Genomic DNA, 17,414 nt, shown 5'->3' on the forward strand with positions numbered 1-17,414 from the left:
GAAATGTTTTTCTAATTCCATTTTTACTGTAACAAGTTTTTACTGAAAATGTCTGACGAATTACATCAAATTCTTCTCAACTTCTATTAATGTTATAACACTTTACCTTTCCTTTGTTGTATGATGATTTACAGTTAGATCTTCTAATGTTTAAATATTCTTACATTTTCAGAATCAATGCTACCTGATTGTGGAAATATAATTAACTTGCACTCCTATATTCAATTGATTAGCATCATATTTAAAAGGAATCAACATGCATAAGATTTCCTTTTTCCACACAGTCTTTACTGGTTTTTAGGACTCCAGCTATTTAAATAAATGAAAAACACCCTACCTGGAATAACATAGCATAAAATAGAGCCGACGTATTTTTTTTTTATAGGTTAAGTAGAATTCAGTTATAAAACCACCTGGGTCTGGTGACTTTCTAAATGGAAACTTTTGTGAAAACATATTTCATATTTCTGTGACTATTAGTTTATCCAAGTTTTCTTCTTAGACCAATTGGAGTAGACCAATTTTGTAGGAAACTCCATTTCCTCTAGATTTTCTTAAAAAAATTTTTTTTTAATGTTTATTTATTTTTGAGAGAGAGACAGACAGAGCATGAGCAGGGAAGGGGCAGAGAGAGAGGGAGACACAGAATCCAAAACAGCTCCAGGCTCTGAGCTGTCAGCACAGAGCCCTACATAGGGCTAGAACCTGCAAACCTTGAGATCATGACCTCAGCTGAAGTCAGGCACTGAACCAACTGAGCCACCCAGGTGCCCCTCTCTAGATTTTTAAATGTACTGAGTTTGCATACTACCTTTAAAAAATAATTTTTAAAATCTTTGTATCTCCTTTCTTTTTTCCAATGCTATTTTGTTTGTTTGTCTATATTTTTCTTAATGTGTCATTCCAAAGGACTATTCACCTTTAGCTGGAATAATTTACACTTGTACTATATTTTTGTGGGGAGAGGGGGGGTTAAGAATAGGCTTTTCATTTCAATAAAAATTAAATTCTGCTTATATCTTTTACCCTCTCCTTTTTCTGTTTTTTGGTTGCTCTGTTCCTATTATTTTGAATATTTATTTTATTTATTTTCAGTGTTTATTTTTAATAATAAAGGAGTTTAAAGCTATACATTTTTCTCTGAATACAATATACTCTGACTACCAATTCAACTTTCAAAAATGTACTCTACAGAAATAAAAGTATCAGTATACAAGAATATACGGGTGCTTGTTATAACTTTTTTTACAGTGGTAAGCAAACAAGTAAATATACAAAAAGAAATCTTCCAGAATACAGCCTAAATGTCCATCAATATTAAAATGGTTGCCTAGGTTATATTATAGGCTCACTACAGAAAATTCTCTTGTCATTGAAATTTGTGTATGTTGCACTAGGCTGATGTTCTGAAAATACTATTATATGTAAAATAAAACTGCAGTCATGTGACTTGTATGATTCATTTTTGTGAACAAAAGCATACAAAACAAAATGCAAACATACCAAAAAGTGCTTTTGTTTTTATATCTACATACATACATACATACACACACACACACACACACACACGCATATATATACATAATATATACTTATGTGTATTTCTGATGTGAAAGATAATATGACCAAATTTACTTGGTTACTGTAAAGGGGCACATCAGACACAGTAGGAAAAGAATGAACCTATTCTTTATACATCTCTGCATCATGTAACTTGTTTAACGAGAATTTGTTACTTCTACTTCTATGAATTAAAACAACAAACGTCTATTGGCATGACTGAAATTTTGGTGTTAATTCTAGGAGCCTATTTTAAAATTTAATTGATTAATCGCCCTCCATTATAGCTTTCCTGTCATAATTTTTGCAATATAAATCACTACTGTGGAGATTTCTTCTAAATAAAAACCAATTAATGGCTTAAAACCTATAACTGCTTTCAGCTTCATATATCTATGTACATATGTATATGTGTATGTATATATATTTTTATATATGTTCTACACATATATATTTTTACATATATATTACATACACATATATTTTTTTCCAGTGTATGTTAATGTTTATTGAAACTCCAGGCTGCTATTCTACAAAATCTCTAGTAGGCTTCCTGAAGAATTTCCTTCAATAATAAACTTATGGAGAGCTGTAGAAGTAAAAACACTAACCAGGCAGGAAAAAAAAATTAAATAAATAAGTAAATAAATGAACAAATAGGAGAGCCATGGGCTCTTATCCCACAACAGCAATATTAATTATTAGCTGTAAGAAGACAAAGGGCTTATGACTATGAGAAAAAAAGCCATCCTTATACTGCACAAATCAAGGTGTTAGTTAAGTCAGACAAAAGCAAAAGCAACAAAAAAATCAACAGTACCTTTCTCTTGTGATATTTGCTTGACTGTGGCTTGACGGTGGCAAGGAGATTCTTCCGTATCATGATCAGATTTTGAAGGAGAGGAGAGTGAAGTGTCTCCCCAAGTAGAGGAGGAAGGCTCCTGTTCTGGGTGCAGCGGTCCTCCTTGAAATTCAGTTATGTGGTCAGACGAGAAGGGCACACTGCCTGCCACTGGAGTGAGGGATGGAGCACCAGAATCTGATTCTGGAGAAGTTCTCAAACCCTTGGGCAGAAGTGATTTGGTAATGTGCGTGTGGTTATAGAAACTGTTTGAAGGCTGTTGGTATAAGAGATTATAAAGGAGGTTATGCCGCTGAACATCAGCTCCATGTAATACTTACTTTGAAATCAGACCAAACTTTTTTAGTAAATCCCTTGAAAACCAATGTTTGTTGGTTGGTTTACAGATGAGACTGCATAGTTTACAACAATTCATCACATTACCATTGTGGCTAACACAGATCCTATGACATACAGAAACAGTTACGTGTACATTATTTCCCACTAGGTGAAACCAACAGCTGAATATAAAAGCACCATCACGAATATGGCAAAATGGGTAATGCCCTTGGGGTAGTTCATTGAATGAGTACAGACAGAATTTGAATTACAACAATATAACGAGTTGAGTAAGAATTTAGGAGACAAAGCAGTGAACTATTCCAGCTGTTTCCATCTAGGGCATAGAATCTGGTTGCAGAAAAATCATTACCTTCAATAAGCTGTAGGAACAAGGATACAGCTCAGCACTGCAAAGTCAGAAATTGGTCAAAGGTGCTCACCTTTCGTTCCAGACTGTCTTCCCCATCTGTTGAACTGACACTATCATAGAGTCGTGTCCTAGAGGGCCTCTGGCGTCTGTTCTTCACAGAGAGCTGGGCTCGGGTTTTCAGTGCTTTTGAATCCAGGCGCTCTGTTTCGGGGACTGCCTCATTCAAGTCTAAGAGAAGAATATTGCAAAATAACCAGTGAGGGGAACCTTTGGACAGGATTGACAAAGAGACCACAGATGCTGATAACAAAATCTCAAGGTAATCAGTAATACTAGGCAAAATATAGGTGACAACCATGCCGGCCTGATACCCTGCAGGTAAGAAATAAATCAGTGAGGTTTTGGAGAAATGTACAAAGCATAATGGAAGAAACAAACACCAAAGATGACCAAGGCAACCAAAAGATCTAACATCCAAAGAGCCAGCATGATCCTCTGTGGGCCAACTCACCACCTCTAATCTTGCTGCCTGGAGTCCAAGTCAGGACTCAAAGTTACCATCTTTTTAAATTAAAAAAAAAAATTTTAATGTTTATTTATTTTTGAAAGAGAGGGAGGACAGAGCATGAGCAGGGGAGGGGCAGTGAGGGAGCGAGACAGAATCCGAAACAGGCTGCTATCACAGAGCCCAACGCGGGGCCCGAACTCACAAACCGTGAGATCATGACCTTAGCCAAAGTAGGACGCTCAACCGACTGAGCCACCCAGGTGCCCCTCAAAGCCACCATTATAAAGGGGAGGAGGAAATGTCACCCATCCATCAATCTATGTAGGCACTGGCTGAGGAAAAACTCTTCTCTGGTTGAATTTATCTGGAATGTTACTGCTCCTTAGAAATAATGTAGTTTGCTCATCCATCCTTTTTTATCTTTTTAGAGTGGCAGTCATTAAATGAAGTCATAATGTTCACAGAATTAATAATTAAGTGTTTCTGGATTTAAACTATTAAAAATAAAGCAAATAACTGAGTTGTAGAAAATTAATATGTACTGGAATTAATGGAATAACACAGTTTCTTACAGTAGCATTACCTGAGGCAATTCCTTTTCATAGTACTAGCATGAAGGTGTACTCTAAATATATTATAAGACCAAAACAAGGAAGCATCTCAGGATATACCTCTCTTACATGTGGAATTTAGCATCTGGCATATGGTTCTAACAAATAATATTAAACCTATTTTTCCTAGGAGATACATCCTTTGAATGACAATATTTACAGAAGGTTCTGACTTTTCATTTCCTGTATTTGAAAGAAAAGTGAATATTCAGAAAAGTCAGATCATTCAGGTATATATAAAGGACAGCTAAATATTTTCTAATTAGTAGTCTATTGTTTACATGTCAATGAAGAAAAAATAATCTCCTTGATCACTTTAATTTCTTCCTTTCAATAGAATCTAAACTTGCAGCTGCTGATTAAGAGTTCATTAGTTGTGATAATTGGGAGATAATCAACCTTACAAGCTCTTGTTTACATATAAAACATGGAAACACCATCCAGATGAAAGCAACAATATAATTAGATATATCGGTGTACAAGCATGTTTCACAGTTTATCTATCTCATATTTGGACTGTACCTTCTATGACAACAAAGCACAGTCACACACACCAGCTCCTGTGTTCTTCACAACAGCCCTACACAAAAGAGCAGCCGAGGATGTTTATTTTGTCCTCTCCTGTAGTTGAGAGACCTTGAGTAACTTGCCCTCTTCTGCGTGGCTAGTTGATGGATGAGCAGCCAAGATTTTTCTAGTTTTTTGACCCCCAGGCTACTACCCTGTGCCCTCCAAATTCAGCTAGTGTTGAACAAGCTACGAGAAAAAGATTTTATTTAATGTTCAGTGTTTTGGGGTTGTAAAATCACATAAAACATGACTAATCTAGGAAATTCATTTCTCCAATTGGCTACATATGAAATATTATTATTAATCTTCCACATATGTGTTAAGAAAGCATAAAAAGGAGGACATGTTGAAAGCTAAGGAAAAAAATTATTTCTCAGATGATTTATTTGGTTGGTTTAATAATAGCTTTAGTTACTTGGTGACAGGAAGACCCAAGGAGGAAGCTCATTCTAAATGTAAAATGGCTGTAAAATGGCTCCCTCTGCAATAGAATTCTGGCCCGGGAGCACCCAACATAGCACCCACCATCTAGGACTGCAGTAGCTGCCCATCGGTAGGTACTGAACAAAGAAAGTAAGGGAACATGAAAGCTACTTAGCAGGGTTTAGAGTGTAGAGAATTTATTCTGGGGCTTCTGGCTCCTTTACTATTCAGCAATTTGCCTGGTACTGGTATCAGACAACTCCCAGATAGCAATCTGGAATATCTGCTTTAATGTCAGCTAGCACTGACTAGGTGCAAACTATTGGAATTACATCTGTTAAAGATGAAGTTAGCTGGAAAAACCGTGCCTTATGTCCATTATCCAAGTGGCCAACAAACACCTGCATCCAATTAATTTTTGAGGACCTGAAAACAAAGGTCTTGGGGTCACTTTATAACAGTGATTCATGAATTACAAATCAGCAATTTATATTTCATTCTAAGCACACATTTTTTTGAAGTAAAGAATCAGAAAAAATGGGATGGAATGGAGAACTTTCACTTCAACAGCTTTTATGCCAGCAGAAAGCTGGAGAGAAAGTGGTCGAGAGGAAGCAACTACTAAAGACATCACTAACATCCCCCTTAAGAGTATTAGAAGAAGTATGTGGAATAGAAGGAAAATGTGTACAGGACTTATGTGGCTGGGTAACTAGAAGCTAGCTTTGGCTACCATGTCATATAAGAACCAGAATATTACAACTCAGAAGAAACTTAGGGATTCTAGCCCAGTGGTCTTTCCCAGATCAGAAATCCAGGTTCAAAGGTTACTAACTTGTTTACTAACTGCATCACACAATTAATCTGTGGAAGAGACTGGATAGAGCTCAGCCCTCAGAAACCTCTCCTCCTTCTGGAAGGTCACTTTCCAGTCTGAAAGTAAACTTCACAAGTAATCTTTTGCCTTCATCGAATTGTTTAGTCTTGCTTTATGTTCCAAACAAAAATACAAATCAGGGGCTAACTCTGCAAATTTCCATAAGTATATAATATTGAGGGAAGAAAAAAAACCTGAGGGATTTTATTTGGCTTTGTATATATCCAAGGAATAAAATTCTTACATCAAAAAATTAGCTGTCAGTTTTGCGGATGGCGCCATGGCCAAAGAAATCCAACTGGTTCAACGTTTTCTAAGTTACACGCTCCTGAATGCAAGGGCTTAGGTGGCTGCATTCTCTCGCGGTTTTTCACTCTCTGCAGAGACCTTAATCAATAACGTAACACTGCTTTTATAATCCCAAGACCCTGGGTCCTTCCTCTACCTCTTCTCTCTAATCTATCGAGTTCTACTGTCCATAAGAATCAGAGGAAAATTTCCTTTTCATCTCTCTTTTTCTCTCTATTCTTTTTTCAGATCCTCCAGTCTCTTAAAAAAAAAAGCCTATCTCTGACTCAAATGCAGCTAGAAATACAAAAAAAGAGCAAACTCAAATGGATTAATAAATATAGACAAATACAGACAAGATATGAAGAGGTTAACCATAAAGCGTGGGTAGGACTCCACCTCAATATACCTGCATTTTAAGACTAGTTTCAATATTGCTTCGAATTGGATCCTTTAAAAGGATTTAATGGATTTGATTATGATTTTAGCAGCTGTTATGAAAAATGTTCTGTGAAATTAGGATGTTATATATCATATTACACAGTGATTGGTTCCCTACAGTAATGCCATGAGTCATTCAGTTTTTTCACTAGATTGACGTTATTTTTGACGTAAATGGAATGCTGCCCACGGATCAGATATAGATGGCAAGGGAAGGAGGGGAACGGAGCAGCCTGATGATGGGGTCTGCTCTGCATTCTTACATGCATTCTTCTCCTCAAAAAAAGAGCTACCTTTGACTATCACACATAACGCTATTATCAGCTACAATGCTGAACATCATGAAACACTTGGTGGCATTTTAAAACTTGAACAGTATATGCATATCACTCACAGTCACTCCAAGATCGTAAAAGATGGGCCCATGGGGCTTGGGGTTGATCCACACTGCCTTCAGAGGTAGGCTTATGTGTCTCAGGTGCTGTGAAACAGTTACCATGAGAGTGATCTGGAGTTAGTCTTCTTTGAACAAAATCCAGAACCGTGGCTCTCTGGCACCGAATTGGGCAATTTCCCTAACCTCTCTGTCCCTCAGAATCCCAAAGTGCAAAATGGGCATGATAATAACATAACAATAATAATTGCGTTGTTATGAGAACTAAATGCATTAATAGATATGCCGGTGCTTGGAAGAGGGACTGCTACATAAACACTCAGTAAATGTATTTTACTGGTGTGGAAAGGCTAGCAAGATATCTTTACATGACTAAAGCAAGTTTTAGAACAATATGTAGATTCATATTAAGTACTTTAAACAGAACATAAAATAATTTTCCAATGGTAAATATATGCATATGATTTAACAGAAAAAGAACTGTTAAAATACACTTCATACTGATGATGGTGGTTACCTCCAAAGAAGGTGTTAGATTTGGAGAGCTTGGTCAATACGTAATTTTATCTTATTTGTAAATGTTAAAATGTTTGGTATCATATGTATTTTTTGCATTTATATATTACTTACACATTTAAAATTAGTAAAAAAAACACACATTCATTTTTTATAGACATCTTAATTCCATTCTAATTTTTTTTTTATTTGTTTATTTTGAGAGAGGGCAAGAGAACATGAGTGGGCTAGGGGCAGAGAGAGGAGGCAGAGAGAATCCCAAGCAGGCTCCCTGTTGTCAACACAGAGCCCGGTATGGGGCTCAAACTCATCAATGGTGAGACCATGACCTGAGCCAAATTCAAGAGTTGGACACCTAACTGACTGAGCCACCCAGGTGCCCCATCTTCTTTCCATTCTAATCTGAGAGCTCTAGTGTTTCAGGACTGAATATTCCCCGATGTTGTTATTAGCCCAGGAAACTTTGTCAAAATCCGGGCGATTATTAGCCTGCCCTGTGTGAGAAGGCTGGTCTTTCATGACATCTATGGAGACTGTTTGCCCGCATTGCTCCTTTACTAACTGCCAGATGATTTGGCCGGATGAAGGCCCTGTGGCTTAGCTTCCAGTTGCTACTTTGTTTTAGTATTGCACAGGGGAAGATGTATTGAATCGGATATGGTAATTTGAGACCAAGTTACAAGACCAACTTCATCTCTTATGACAGCACTTTACTTAAGAACCCACCCATGGCCAACTCTCACCCCGGACTCTATTAATTTAGTTGCTTCCCTTATAGTTGCCTAAAAGTTGATAAATTTTACACCCCAAGTACTATTTATGAAATTTTAGGAAGCTGATTTCTTCCAGTTTCAGAACAAGTAGTAGAAGATTAACGCTGTTTCTTAATCTATTAAGTAGGTCTGAGTTTACTGTTGTATCAACTGTACATTTCATTTGCTGATGTTTGAAAAATATTAAAGAATTACTTTTTTACACAGGTCATCTGTGTGACCTTTGAAACATAATAACTGAGTTATCTGTTTTAGTTTAATGCTTCTCCAGTGCAGTCTGATATCCAACTTTACCTTCTTCAGCTTATAGTTAACTTAGTTAGCTCCCTGTTCTCAAGAGGGCAGAGAAGTCTAAATTCTGTTGCCCCTGACTCCTTAGTAATGTCACTAGACTGCCCATAGAGATAGTGGCTATAATTCAGAAAAACAAAACAAAGCAAAAAAAAAAAAAAAAAAAAAAAAAAAAAAAAAAAAAAAGGCACCACCACCAACTATGTGAGATAACCTAAATCCCATCAAATATCATCTGCAACTCTTATAAGAGTCATTGATTCCGAGACTATGAAAGGATCCAGAATTTATATTTAGGTAACAAGAAAAGGCATTAAATATCTTAGGATTCCTTTACTGTCAAACATCTTTAGAATCCAATAGAAAAGTACTAAAATTCAAAGAACTGTAAAATTTAATCCAATGGGCAAACTGGTTGGAACTGAGGCCTTCTGTGAGTAGAACCATGAGGTCATGTGCATTAAGCTGGGTCTAGGAAGGTGGGACATGTAAATGTCCTCTTCTTGAAATTATAGCATCTTTGACATAGCAACAATAAACAAGCTTCTGTGTTCTCACAGGGTGGCCTACAAAAATCTAACCGGTTTTCTCAGTCAAAAATCTCTGGATATACTTAGTCATCCCAACCATGCTACATAGGCAACACCTCCCCCCAATTATATATCATGATATAATAGTTTCCTTGATTAGTATAAGAATTCAGATCTTATGCCTTTGGTAGGAAATAACCTCAATTACTTGAAATGACAGTTGTTGGCTTCCTTAATGGGAAAGTATCTTTCGACTACAGGAAGACTAATTGTGTACAGCATTAGAAGGTTTAAGAAAACTCAAAGGTTATGCTACTTGTAAGCATAATGTAACAGATGCATGAGAATTTAAGTACTTGCAAAGACTCTCAGTCACTAAGAACAGTAGTTAAAAAGGAAATCAAACATAACAAATTTGTAAATGCAATTTAAAATGTTTATAGGTGTTTAATTAGATAAGTTTATAAACAGGAACTAAATATTATTCAAAGATCCCTTAGTGATTTGCAAACCAAATTGAAAAACTTAAAGAACTAGTTTTTTGATAATGTAGCTTGAATAAATCAAACATTACTTGTAAAACCAAAATAAATATCCAAGTGACTTTTTGGATGGTCATAAGGCCTTTACTGTCATCACAAAACTCACAGGCAATAGGGTTTTCCACGTACCTATGTTCTAATGTTTCTTAAGCTTCCTCATATGTCACATTTCCTGTAGGTTCTCAGACATAATTAGTGTACAGTATTGAGAGAGAAAATTATTTCATGTCAACTGGAATTCAGTCTTGACATCAGTGTCCTGCCTTAACAGAAAAAACCCTAAGGATTTTATAACTGCTGAAACAATACGGCTGGACGTTGTTCAGAGCCATACATGCAAGATAATCTTCTGGTCCTAATTCCAGAAATCTCTGTTCATTGTTTCGTTTTAATTTTAAAGATGCTGTGACACCCTGATTGAGCACGTCTCCCTCTTGGCTGGTAGATGGCTTAAGTGAAATCTGTGGCCCCCCCCCCCCCCCCGAACAAACCACAGGAGCCCACTAGCATGCACTGTATACATAAACCACTCGGGCAGCATATTCTTTTGCATCCTCCCATCCGGACTTCCCAGGCTGTTTTTCACAGTTATTTTTACCTCAGCATAACTGTACAGTATCTTCCAGTCTGTGTGATGAGAATTTCATGGTGAACCAGAGCACTGTCTATAAAATGTAAGAAACACTTCAGGATACAACTATCTTGTCAAGTTTCCTTGAAAAGGTGCTATATCTCACATTTGAGTTAAAACTATCATGGGGCGCCTGGGTGGCTCAGTCGGTTAAACGGCAGACTTTGGTTCAGTTCATGATCTCACAGTTCATGAGTTCGAGCTCTGCATCGGGATCGGTGCTGACGGCTCAGGGCCTGGAACCTACTTTGGATTGTGTGTGTGTGTGTGTGTGTGTGTGTGCGCGCGTGCGCGCGCGTGTCTCTGCTCCTCCCATGCTTGCTTGCTTTGTGTCTCTGGGGGGGGGGGGGAATGAATAAACGTTAAAAAATTAACAAAACAAAATGGTCTTTACTTACAGAAGATCATAATTTACCCTATAGTTTGATTCCAAGCAAACAAAATTTAAAAGTCAAAATATAAAGCAGTCTGCTTTTCCTACAATGGATAGAAAACTACTAAGCTTAAGCTCTTTCTGACAAAATAACTTGTTTTCTATCAAAACAACTTCAAATATCTTCTAGTACGAATGCATAGCTCACTGGATTGAAGGGTCTGGTGACTTCTGTGAACTTATAGAGAGGCGGTGAGAAATAGGAACCAAGGAGAGTTGTCATTTTGCAACTGAATACCTCCTTCTGAATGCCTCCTTGATTTGGCAACAAAAGTCTTAATGACTTACACAAAGACAGATGCAAAACTTGCAAAAAACTAGACAGGCAATTTAGGTGCTTTGCTTTTTGATTAAGAGACCAGATTTTGGCTCTAATGATATGCCAGAAAACAATCAATAAGTATTGATTTCTCATTCATTTGGCTTGTTCATTAAAATTTTCCATAGTGATTTACCGGGAATGTTCACTCTTTAATTAGTGCAACTCAATAATATTTCATGGTCAAAATTATTTATCGGGGATTAAAAGTTGCTGAAAATGATTTGTTCAGGAAAAATGAAAATGATGAAAGTTTACCAAGAAATTATATCTGTATGCACGATAAAAACAAGCTTGAATCCACTCCAGAATTCTCTCCTGCTCCAATTTAGAACTAAACAATGTGACAGCATGGAATAATTACCTCATTGCTCTGTATCTAATGCTCTTGTAGAAGACACTCCTGATAATGTAGTGCAAGCATTCACTTTCCTTTTAATGACTTTCCATTTAATGAATTCTGGCTTTAATCATGCCTTTAACCTTATTTTAAAATCCTGGGTTCCAATGCTAAAAGTGAATGCTTAATGTACTCTCGGACTCTGTTAGAAAATAAATCAAATGTGGTAGGGGTCTAGCCCGGATTCATATCCACAGGTATCTGAAAAGAGCCACTAACATTGAGGGCTCAGGGAAAGGCAAAAAGGACAAAGACAACATATGATTACAGCCTCAGGATACAATGATTTCTTGGAGGAGTCCAGTGACCTTAGGAACCTCTTTATTGTTGTAAATGTCTGCTTGCTGTTGGCCTTTTTCCCCTTATTAAGCCTTAAATTTTATAAGTCCCCAAAAATCTTTTGTGGTTTTCCTCATTCTTCCCTTTCAATTATGCTACCTAAAAAGTTCTCCTTTAAAATATCTTATTTACATAAAAATTATACCATATATGTAAGTCATATAGAAAAAGAAGGAAAAAGACACCCATGTTCCTACCATCAAGCCTAAAAAATAAAATTAGTATTTTTGAAGCCCTCTCTATGCCTCATTTCTAGTTGTAGCCCCTGTTTTTTCTCCTGGTTATTTCACAAAAGTATTTCACTGATTGAGCCACCCAGGTACCCCTGTCTTTTGGTACACATTGCAAGAACTTCTGAAAGCATATATACATGTAGAAGTAAACTTAGTGGGCCACAGACTTGGCATACCTTCCATTTTATTGGATGATACCAAACTGCTTTAGCAAAATAGTTGTATGAGTTTTCTTTTGTGCTGGCTATCACATATTACCGTGAAATTTTATATTTGCAAATCATTTTATTTAAAAAAAATTTTTTTAACGTTTATTTATTTTTGAGAAAGGGACAGACAGAGCATGAACAGGGGAGGGTCAGAGAGAGGGAGACACAGAATATGAAGAAGCCTCCAGGCTCCGAGCTGCCAGCACAGAGCCCGACGCGGGGCTAGAACTCACAGACCGCAAGATCATGACCTGAGCCGAAGTCGGACGCTCAACCGACTGAGCCACCCAGGCGCCCCGCAAATCATTTTATTTTTTACTAATGAGATTGAATGCTTACCAAAGTCTACTTTTCTTTTTTTGTGAATTGATTGCTTATGTATTTGTCCATTTTTCTTTTATGTTAGTTGTGTTTTCCTATGATCATTGTGAGTTCTGAGCATATTCTGGATAACACTCTTTTCCTTAAATGGGCTACAAATATATTCTCTCATTTTCTGGCATCTCTTTCCATGTTCTTTATAAAGATACTATAGTGTCTTTCAATGATCAGGTTTTCTTAATATAACTGTGGTCAAATTAATAAATTTTTCTTATGATTTGGAATTTTTGTGTTTTAAATCATATACACATTCTCCTACATTTTCTTCAAAAAGTTTGAAATACTGCCTTTCATATTTGAGACTTTAATCCATTTGGAATCTATTTCATGAATGATAGGAGGTTGGATCCACTTTTATTTTTTTTCCATGTAAATGGTCGATATTCTCAGCACCATTTATTAGTCCATCCTTTCCCCACTATTCTTCAGTGTCAGTTCTACATTAGTCTCAAATTGTCATGAATGGGTCAGTTTCTGGACTCTACTCTGTTGTACTGATCAATTTGTCAATTACTGAGACTACACCACTACCTTAATCACTTTTACTTTATAATGAATCTCAGCATCTGTGAGAACAAGCTCCCTCACGCTATCCTTCCTCAAGTATATCCTGATTATTCTGGGCCAGGCTCTTCCTCCATACACATTTTAGGAACAATTCACCAGGGCGCCTGGGTGCCTCAGTCAGTTAAGCAGCTCAGATCATGATCTCGCGGTTCATGAGTTCGAGTCCTGAGTCAGGCTCCTTGCTGACAGCTCAGAGCCTGGAGCCTGCTTAGGATTCTGTGTCTCCCTCTCTCTCTGCCCCTCCCCTGCTCACACTCTGTCTGTTTCTCTCTCTCTCAAGAATGAATAAATGTTAAAAAAAAAAATTAAAAAAAAAAAAAAACAAAAAACTTGCCAAGTTCCAAACATCAAAAACAAAGCCCTGTTCAAAATCTCAACAGAACTGAATGAAACCTATAGGTTAATATGGCATTATGGCATGTTTACAATATTGAGGTTTCCTAACTCTTCCAATTTATATAGGTCTTCTTGAATGTCTTATCATGGGTCTTGAGCTTCTTTTGCTAAATTTATACCGGCTACCTTATACTTTTTGTTGCTATTTTAAATGGCTTGTACAAAAATAACATTTTCTGTTTGTTAGAATTAACGGATATATATATAATGATTCTTGGAGGCATCCATCCTGCTAAACTCTTATTAATTCTAAAAATCTGCATTCTTGAACATTTTTTATGTATTCAATTTTATCATCGGTGAATAATAATAATTATGCTTCTTTCTTTTTATTCCTTATATCTTTTACTTCTTTTGCTTGTCTGGTACTTACTAGGACAACACTGAATACAAGAGATCATAGTACATTAAGCAGTGAAATGTTAACAGTATTCTTAATTTTTTTAAAGGAAATTCTTGATTTTAACATTTCACCACTTAATCTGATGCTTGATAGACTTGTTAGCTTCACATATCAAGTTAAGAAAGTTCTAGTTTAATAAACTTTTGTATTTCTAGTTTAATAAACTTTTGATCGTGAATAAATGTTCAACTTCATTAAATGTCTTCATCTAAGAAGATGATTATGTATGTTTCTCCTCTAAATACATTATATATATATATTTATATTCATATATATATTTATATATATATAAATGTATATAAAATACATTTTATACATATATATTTATATATATTTCTGAATCCAGAAATGTATTTTATATACATTTATTTATATATATATTTATATATATTTATTATATATTTATTATATATTTATTTATATATAAATGTATATAAAATACATTTCTGGATTCAGTATTTATCTCTGTGAATAAGTAGGGTGTTTGTTTGTTTGTTTAATGATGAGAATCCTGGCCAGCTAGTGGGTATTTACTCTGCCTACCTTAGAGTAGAAGAGGAACTCTATTCCAGAACAAAACTGTTACACAGCTTAAGTCTTATAAAAATATATTAACCCCATCTGCAGCTTAACTGTTTGTTAAATATACAGACCTGTAATCCATTAGTTACATAGAAAACCATACCCTAGGCATTTGCCAAGGTGTATAAACTCTAACTTATTGCCACTCAGTATTTATTAAAAGCTCATTTAAGAACTACAACACCTGTAGTGTATAAAAAGAATGAAAAAAACCCCAAACCCCAACTTTTTGAAGAATTTTATTAACTCTTTACTCAGTAATGCAGGTCACACTCCAACTGCAGAAGACTTTTTTTTTTTAATTCTAGTATAATTAACATACAGTGTTATATTAGTTTCAGTTGTTATGAAAGATATTTTTTTTATATCCAATTGCAGTAGGGACTCATTCCCCTAAAAAATAATTGTTAGGACTTCACATGGAACCAATAAATGGATTGTTTTTAATAAAATAAGGAAGGACTAGCAATACAGCTGGCAAATATCAAATATTCAAATTTAAAATACTGGTTATAAGGGAGAGTCACCAATATTCTTTCATGTTCATGAATTCTGTCATCATTTAAGAGAATGTTTTTAATCATACCAATAAAGTCTGAGGATTAAAAAAAGAATCAGTTGAATGGGAAAAATATTAATGAATATTCAGGACACATTCTTCTGCAAATATTCTAAACTATATCTGTAGGTATCCACAAAAAGAAGAAAAGTTAATATAAGAAAAGAGTAAATTGGAGAAAAACATCCGCACTTGACTAACCCAAAAGAAAGCAAGAAAGCAGATAAAAATAACAAGGATGTTTTTGTTAGATTACAAACAGTAAGAGCTTAGATTTAAACTCAACATATAAGTAAATAAGTAACAACTTTCTAAATGCATCTTAAAAATAAAGAATTGGGAAAATTTAAAGAGATTGAGAAATTGTAATAAAAAAAAACCAACTATATGCTGTTTACAAAAGACACTGAAAGTACACAGAAGAAAATGATATACCATACAAACACTAACCAAAAGACAGCTGATATAGCTCTTTAAATATAAGACAAAGTAGATATTAAAGTGAATTACCAAAAGTAGAGACATTCTCTGAAGATCAAAGGTCAATCTGCCAAAGAAGATACGACAATTCTAAAGTGTATGTACCTACTAACACCATCTCAAACGTATAAAGCAAAACTGACAAAACCAAAAGAAACCAAAACAATTATAGGGTGAGATTTTTTTTAACATTCTCTCTCAGTAATACATTCTAGAAGTTTTAAACATGGTTACTAAATTTGTCTGATATACATGAAAGAGCACCTGAGCACCAAACTAGATTAACAGCTAAGTACTGTCATGTCTTATTCATCCTCTCCCCAATAATTTAAATTAGTTTTACACAACACTACATTATATATTTGTGTGATGCCATTAGTCTAACGTTGAAGGCCACTGTGTGAAAATGTCCTAATAACAATCACCAATTAAGGATGTTATTAATATTAATATCACTTTTGCTCCAAATCATGCATTATTTGTGCCAATAGTTGTACTTCACTTAAGCAGATGGTTTGTTTTTTTATCTTAGGAACACTGTGAATGATGTAATGAACAAAGGTTTCCCCCTTTCCTTCTGACAACTAGAAAGCTGAGAGCCAGGTAAAAGGCCTTGCCTCAGAAATACTATAAGCATGGTATAAATACTTGCAGTATTTCTGGTTCCACTCTTTCCTCACCCTTATTGTTCTTTCTTACCTTGCCACTATCAATTTATCCAATCCTGTCATATAAAGGTGTCTCCCCAAGTTACTTCTAGACAATATATGAATGAATGAAGTATAAGGATAAAAACACATGGGTAAAAAAGGTAGATACTCTTAATGGCATCTGGTTACCTGGCTCTTCCTGATAAAGACTTTATTTAAATCAGAGTAAATTTCAAAGAAGTGATTGAATTCAGAGAAATCAGATTCCATGCAAACCAATAAGCTAACCGCTGTTTCACAATAAGCAAATATATGTGGGTGGGGCCTGATGATCAGAGAATTGACTGGCTTGAATATCTAAGCAGGCTCAGAGTTCCAGTGACATGTCCACAAGGCCTAGGTTTCAGACCAAGCGTCCTGGGTCCATGATTCAGGTGCAGACTACCATCTTAGGGATGTACTTTTAGGAAATCTAGAGCTTTATTGCAACAGTCAAACCATTTTGTGGAAAAAGTGTAAAGGAAAGGAGAGGAAGTGAGAAGGTATTATTTTCATATCCTTATACTCCTTTATCCAGGATATACTTAAATTACCTGGAAAGTAGCTGATAAATTTTTTTTAAAGACACCCAGGTTTCAGTAATTAATTCCAGATACAATTTATGCTGAAAGTCTAGACTTTCTTACAATCTGCCATATTGCACCTTCAGTCCATTTCTTCCATGTGAAGAAAAAGACTTCTGGCACAGTTCTTATTAGAGCTACAGAATGGTAAGTAACTAAAGAACTATGAATAAAATGCTTTATATAATCTTCCATGTTTACACTTTAGGGAAAATAACATTCAGTGTTCTCTAGTGGCCCAATGGTTGAGTAAGTGTGTATGAGAAAGAAGAAGCATTTGGTAGTAATACCCAAAATTCACAGGGATACTTGAACTACGTTTACAAACCTAT

General features: G+C 35.5%; 1 protein-coding gene across 17 annotated transcripts in view; it reads right to left on the reverse strand.

Moving 5' to 3' along the window:
• PPP1R9A (protein phosphatase 1 regulatory subunit 9A) overlaps positions 1–17,414 on the reverse strand; it is a 323,631-nt gene that overhangs the window by 34,123 nt on the left and 272,094 nt on the right. For 11 of the 17 annotated variants that reach the window (XM_027071911.2, XM_053218431.1, XM_027071909.2 and 8 more), the window contains 2 exons: positions 3,184–3,341; positions 2,381–2,678 (listed from right to left, as the gene is read on the reverse strand). In XM_027071911.2, coding sequence (XP_026927712.1) covers positions 2,381–2,678; positions 3,184–3,341 — 456 coding nt within the window. The remainder of the gene's footprint in view (positions 1–2,380; positions 2,679–3,183; positions 3,342–17,414) is intronic. The other 6 variants (XM_053218441.1, XM_053218440.1, XM_053218443.1 and 3 more) reach the window with 2 other exon arrangements.

This window comes from Acinonyx jubatus, chromosome A2 (assembly GCF_027475565.1).
Source record: "Acinonyx jubatus isolate Ajub_Pintada_27869175 chromosome A2, VMU_Ajub_asm_v1.0, whole genome shotgun sequence".
Taxonomy (NCBI): Eukaryota; Metazoa; Chordata; class Mammalia; order Carnivora; family Felidae; genus Acinonyx; species Acinonyx jubatus.